Below are 5,994 nucleotides of genomic sequence, written 5' to 3' on the forward strand. Positions count from 1 at the left end.
GATTAAGACGTTCTAACGAATCTATATTCCATAGTTGAATCTTTAACGACGATGCGACTGCTGAAAAGATTAAATCGACATTTCTCTTGTGAATGTATTCAAACATGATTAAAGAAAACAAAATTGAAAGTGATTGAAGTAGAATGAAAGAAAATGGGGTTGGAGGGTAAGAAGTTGTGTGAAAAAATATGGGAGATGCGCAGACAAGATATTTATAGATGAACCATGAAATGCATGCGTCAAAGGCGTAGGCGCCACACACAAGCACACATGTATGCGCCAAATGCATGGACGCATGTGCTAAACTACACATGCATGCGCCAGCAACCATGACGCCTCCATACAATGTTATTGAAAGTATGCGCAAATGGAGCCGACGTCTCATTTGAAATGTAAATCGATGCACCAGTTCAACTGATACATTTGTTTGAATATATATATATATATATATATATATATATATATATATATATATATTATTAGAAAACTTAACCTAACAAAAGTGTAGTATTCACGAGACGAATATGAGGGAGCTCATTAAATACATGTGACACGTGTATAAAGTAAACAAGTACGCATCCAGTAGTCCATTATCCGTTCTGTCTTATTTTGCTCTATCGTTGAAGCAACGATTCACAAATCATCCTCATCTTCATCATCATGCTTTCCACTACTCATTCCATTATAATTAAACCAAACAAAAAATAGGTTGTGTTTTTGTGTCAAGTAATGATTATTATTTTTATTTTTTTAATTTTAAAACGCTCAATTTTAAAGAATAGTTTTCAAAATTAGTTAGAGAATATTTACCCTCAAAAAATAATTTTATTACATATTTACTTCCCTTTTAAAATGGATAATAGAATTAGAAACTACAGTGCTGGCTCCATGTGTTCCCATCTTCCATCTCCATCATTTCCGTTACTACCAAACAACAATAATTGATTTTTTTAAAAAGTAATCCAATAACAAATTAAAACTAAACAAAAAAAAGTGCGTTTCAAGCTTTTAGCTTTTTCACTCTCTTCTTTTCGCGTTTTCGATAATCGCGTTCTCTTTCTCTCTGCATCGCGCTTTTTAACTCAAACCGCGATTCCAGAATATTCCAACCACCATGTTCATCATCCACTTTTCAGAATCAGGTATCTCCAATCGCTTTCGCATCTCTCGCTTCTTCGCTGTAACACAATGTAGTGAATCTCATAAATAGCAGTTATGATTAGGATTAACATTTTTAGAAATCTCGAATTTTGATTATTCCAAGCGTGTTAATTGATAAACATGATTATTGTTAGATAGTTGTGTGGAAATTGAATTGTTATTTAGGGTTAATTAATTAATTTAATCGATTTTTTTACATTTATGGCTTTTGGATTACCAAATATAGGTTGCGTGTGTTGATTGTATTTGAAGTTTTTTAAGGCGGCTATGTTTGTTTTTGCATTCAAACGTTACTTAATGAGGTTTTCTTTTTTGGATATATTAAAAAGGTTACGTAATGAGAGTTTGCTTCTTTGAGTCGGTGAAGTTTGTATGAATTAGTCTGTTTCATAAATTCAGAATTTGCTTGGAAAGTGGGGAAGTTCAACCTTGAACAAGATACCTTTATAGTGTCTGAAATTGGCTTTTAAGTTCAATTTTGAATTGGTTTTCTACTGATTTTTTTTCCAAAAAGATAAGTGGGGTGTTAGGAATTTGAATTTTGGATTGGTTTGACTTTTGAGTTCAATTTGCTAGTTGGGTTTTTGGTTTTGGATTGGTTTTCTCTTTCTGCTGGATTCTGTTAGGAGATAAGTGGGGTGTTGTTAGGAATTGGAATCGGTGTTGTTACTGTTGTTGTTTTGGTGTTTTTCAGAGAATTAAGTTGATGGGGGGTCAAAGTTCTAAAGAGGAAGATTTGAGGCAAGATTCATCTTTGCGTTCAAGTTCATCTGCTTCTGCTTCTTCTTGGAATTCATATCCTGATCCTCATTCGGGTTACGGTCAGGGTGGTTATCCATATACCTATGATTCACAACAGCCATCTTATCAACCATATTATGATACCCGGCCTCCTCCTCCTCCACAAAACTATGACCATGAGCCTCGTACTAGTGGTAGAGTGCCCCGTCAAGACGATAAGAGAAAGTTAGAGAGGAAATACTCAAGGATTGCTGATAATTACAACTCCATAGACGAGGTAAAAGATGTTTTGCATGTCGATTAAAAGATCCTTATACCTATGTAGATATTTTGCACCTCCTTGAGAATTTAAGTGCTTTACTTCTAGCTTTTATTTATTATATCTGGCATTTAGGAGATTAAAAAAAATCGCAACAGTGCAATTGCAGTTGATTGTTATATTGAATTTGGAGGACGGTGATGATTCTCTGAGATAGATTCATTTAGAATTCAACATTTTGTAGATTTTAAAACAGCATGTCTTGTGCGTGCCCAACAAAATACCTTTGAATGGCTGTCATCGCATCTTGCTTCCTCTTTTAGCCACACTAAATTGCATTCACTGAGGTGAAAGAGAATGGCCTCTGGCCTCACATGTTAAGTTTTTTTTCTTCCTGGTGAATTTAGGGCAATGCATGATTTTACTATTTTTGTGTTGATATTTATGTGACTTGGCATGACCTGAAAATGATGTTGTCTTGCAATTCTTAAATTTTCTTCTCACTGACAATGCTACTTATTCATCTTTTTATTTTGGTAAAACTAGTTTTCTTTATCATTATTTCAATTCTTAATACTCAAGTATTTTTTATACTTATATTTCATTACAGGTGACTGAGGCTCTTGCACGTGCAGGCCTTGAGTCTTCCAATCTTATTCTTGGAATTGATTTCACCAAGAGCAATGAGTGGACAGGTTAGGCCATATTTATGATTGTATAGTTTTATAAGCTAAGATTTTATTTTATGCATTATTCTGTTGTGAAATATATGCTCAGCTTGATGTTGCTTTCAGGAAAGCATTCATTTAACAGAAAAAGTTTGCATCACATCGGGAATGGTCCAAATCCCTATGAACAAGCAATATCCATTGTTGGGAAAACCTTGGCTGCATTTGATGAGGATAACTTGATTCCTTGTTTTGGATTTGGGGATGGTATTGTCTCGAAGTTCTCTCAACTTAGAAATTGAATTGTTTTTTGTTTGTGATTTAAAATATGCTAACGAGCATTACTGTGATATCACGACAGCATCAACACATGATCAAGATGTCTTTAGTTTCTATCCAGACGAAAGATTTTGCAATGGATTTGAAGAAGTTTTGAGCCGGTATAGGGAAATTGTTCCTAATATTCGACTTGCAGGTTATACATCTGCTACTTATCTTGTGGCTCTTGTGGGAATTCTACTTATTCATATTATAGATATTGTGATACTTAGCTAATCATACTTATGTCTTAACATCAGGCCCTACATCCTTTGCACCCGTTGTTGAAATGGCCATGACAATTGTTGAGCAGAGTGGAGGCCAATACCATGTTTTGGTGATAATTGCAGATGGCCAGGTATTCTATTCCCTATCCAGTATGTATCGAATTATCTTTGAACAAATAAGAAAGACTGGATTGCTTATTACTTTCTCCATTTATGCTTATATCGTTTCAAAGGAAAAAGTAGTTGAGTTTCAAATATGAACAGAATCAAACAGGGTGTTCATTGTTCATTTTCACCCACCAAAGTTTTAACAACTAAGTGGGGATATTTTTGGTTTATTCCCCACCTGATCATTTGTTTACTTATTTGTTGGGACTGGTATTTTCCCGATTTGATTTGATTTGATTTGCTTTCGAAACATCTTATGCTAGATATCTACATGACTTTGTTTGGTGCAGGTTACAAGAAGTATTGACACTGATCAAGGGAGGCTTAGTCCACAGGAACAGAAAACTGTGGATGCCATTGTTGAAGCCAGGTGATTGATTCTGCCGCAAGGTTATTCTTAATAATATTCTATTTTTAAATATCTTGTCTTACTTATCTACTTTGTCGCAGTAAATTTCCTCTTTCTATTATATTGGTCGGTGTTGGAGATGGACCTTGGGACATGATGAAGGAGTTCGATGACAATATGCCAGCCAGGGTCTTCGATAATTTTCAGGTAGATAATGAAGAACATACAGAATATTGATCAATTAATACTAGTTAAAATGTTCTAAATAGTTGGATTTCATCCCCTGACTTATTGTGGAATTCTCTTTGCTTATTTAGTTTGTGAATTTCACGGAAATTATGTCAAAAAACATTCCTCCTTCACGAAAAGAGGCAGCATTTGCTCTCGCAGCATTGATGGAAATTCCTTCTCAGTATAAGGCCGCAATAGAGCTTGATCTACTGGGGTAAGTTTTTATTCAATACCTTCAGCATTATTCTCTCTTAAAAAAAACAAATCTTAAAGTTTGTTTCTGACAAAAGTTTGTTCATATTTGTGCTTATTTATCTCAAACAGTAGCCGGAAGGCCAGTGCTCCTCAGAGAGTTGCACTCCCAACACCCTCTTACGGTTCAGCATCTTTTAGCACTTCAAAACCTTATGGTTCAGCGTCTTTCGGCGCTTCAAAACCTTCTCATGCCGCTGCTAGTTTTGAGCGTAGTGCACCTTCTTACGCTGACGACAGCAAACTAGTTGGCGCAGCTCCTTCCGCCCCAAGTTCTACTTATGAAAATCAGGTACAACCTACAAAGAGCTTTTAATAAAAATGTGTCATGTTCTTGATCTGGTCTTTTGGGTTCAAACATGAGTATTACAGGAAATTACTTAAATTATATGAATTAATGACATCAATTACATGTTCAGTTGAGTGGTCGGATTACCCATTTTATTTTTAATGACTAAATCTGAAAGGTACTTGTCAAGTTCTCAACTATCATGTATCATCCAGGTTGTATTATTTGCATAGTTTTATTTCCCGGTTGCTTGCTGTGCATTTGATATGTTTAATATAGGGATTGACTTTGAAATGGTTCATGTTAGCAGCACTAATTTATTATTAAATATTTCCAAACTGTAAAACTAACAAATTAAATTGGTCTTGTGCAGCTTTGCCCTATATGTTTGAGCAATCCAAAAGACATGGCCTTCGGATGCGGGCATCAGGTAAAAGCAATATTTTCAAGAGCAAAATTGCAAATTGGTCTTCTTCAATAAACCGAGAACTCTTGGCTCATAAGCAATAAAAGAACTCTAACTAGGTTCATAAGAATCTCAAATTTGGATCATAATAGTTTTTTAGGATAATTTATATTTGATCAACATTTGAGATTCTTTAAGGATCAAATGAGTATTCTTTTCTTTATTAAAGATCAAATTTTTTTTTCTTGGGATCTAATCTAATGCTTATGATTTCTTTTTTACATGACAGACATGTTGTGAATGTGGACAAGATCTGCAGACGTGTCCCATCTGTAGGAGCCCCATCAACACCAGAATAAAGCTTTACTAAGCAGCATCTTCTGTTGGGAGTGTTTATATGTATTCTTTGAATTTTTTTGTGGCTGTATAAAACATTAGATCAAATCTTTGTTTCTACTGTGAAAAGTGGTACTTCCTGTGTAACCATTCCTTATTGATTTATTTTTCATTCATTTTTGTTTCTGATAGTGATGGTTTGGCAATTTAAGCTATAGTAGATGAACTTACAAGCTAGCTGGTAGCTTATAATGAAAAAATTAGTGGGTTGAATTTGTAATATTTGACAAAAAAAAATCGAAGATGAACTTGTTGATACGGATTTGGAGGTAGTTTCAAATCATATACTGGTCTGCATCTTTTGTGAAAGATGATGAAAGCCAGTTGCCAATGAAGAATATATCAGTAACTCTTAACAAAGAGCATATGGATACACTTCGGAAATTGCTCCAACAAACTCTTAAAAATCCTAATACACCCTTTTAATGCTACTTTAGCTCAAAAAGCTAAATTCTTCTTCTCTGTGTGTGTCATGCATCAAATGAAAATTTGTGGATTATATGACTGAGAACATTAGTGTATTTATCAA

General features: G+C 34.5%; 1 protein-coding gene across 2 annotated transcripts; it reads left to right on the forward strand.

Annotated features, from left to right (window-relative positions):
* The first annotated feature begins 786 nt into the window (after positions 1-786).
* On the forward strand, positions 787-5,596 carry LOC127123516 (E3 ubiquitin-protein ligase RGLG2). 2 transcript variants are annotated; one of them, XM_051053735.1, is made up of 12 exons: positions 787-1,142; positions 1,856-2,179; positions 2,772-2,856; positions 2,956-3,096; positions 3,191-3,304; positions 3,408-3,505; positions 3,833-3,912; positions 3,993-4,098; positions 4,209-4,336; positions 4,447-4,666; positions 5,037-5,093; positions 5,359-5,596. In XM_051053735.1, the coding sequence occupies exons 2-12, from the start codon at positions 1,868-1,870 to the stop codon at positions 5,437-5,439; spliced, it is 1,422 nt and encodes a 473-aa protein (XP_050909692.1). In that variant the 5' UTR covers positions 787-1,142; positions 1,856-1,867; the 3' UTR covers positions 5,440-5,596. The 2 variants fall into 2 exon arrangements, with proteins under 2 accessions (XP_050909692.1, XP_050909686.1); XM_051053729.1 differs by lacking the exon at positions 787-1,142 and having other exon boundaries at positions 1,294-2,179.
* Positions 5,597-5,994: the final 398 nt, after the last annotated feature.

The sequence above is a fragment of the Lathyrus oleraceus genome, chromosome 1, assembly GCF_024323335.1.
Source record: "Lathyrus oleraceus cultivar Zhongwan6 chromosome 1, CAAS_Psat_ZW6_1.0, whole genome shotgun sequence".
Classification (NCBI taxonomy): Eukaryota; Viridiplantae; Streptophyta; class Magnoliopsida; order Fabales; family Fabaceae; genus Lathyrus; species Lathyrus oleraceus.

Bases quoted from the DNA above. Each gene is read 5' to 3' on its own strand.
- LOC127123516 (XM_051053735.1), top strand. From the start codon at position 1,868: ATGGGGGGTCAAAGTTCTAAAGAGGAAGATTTGAGGCAAGATTCATCT. The intron at 4,667-5,036 runs GTACAACCTACA...GGTCTTGTGCAG, and splicing joins GTTCTACTTATGAAAATCAG to CTTTGCCCTATATGTTTGAG. The intron at 5,094-5,358 runs GTAAAAGCAATA...TTTACATGACAG, and splicing joins CCTTCGGATGCGGGCATCAG to ACATGTTGTGAATGTGGACA.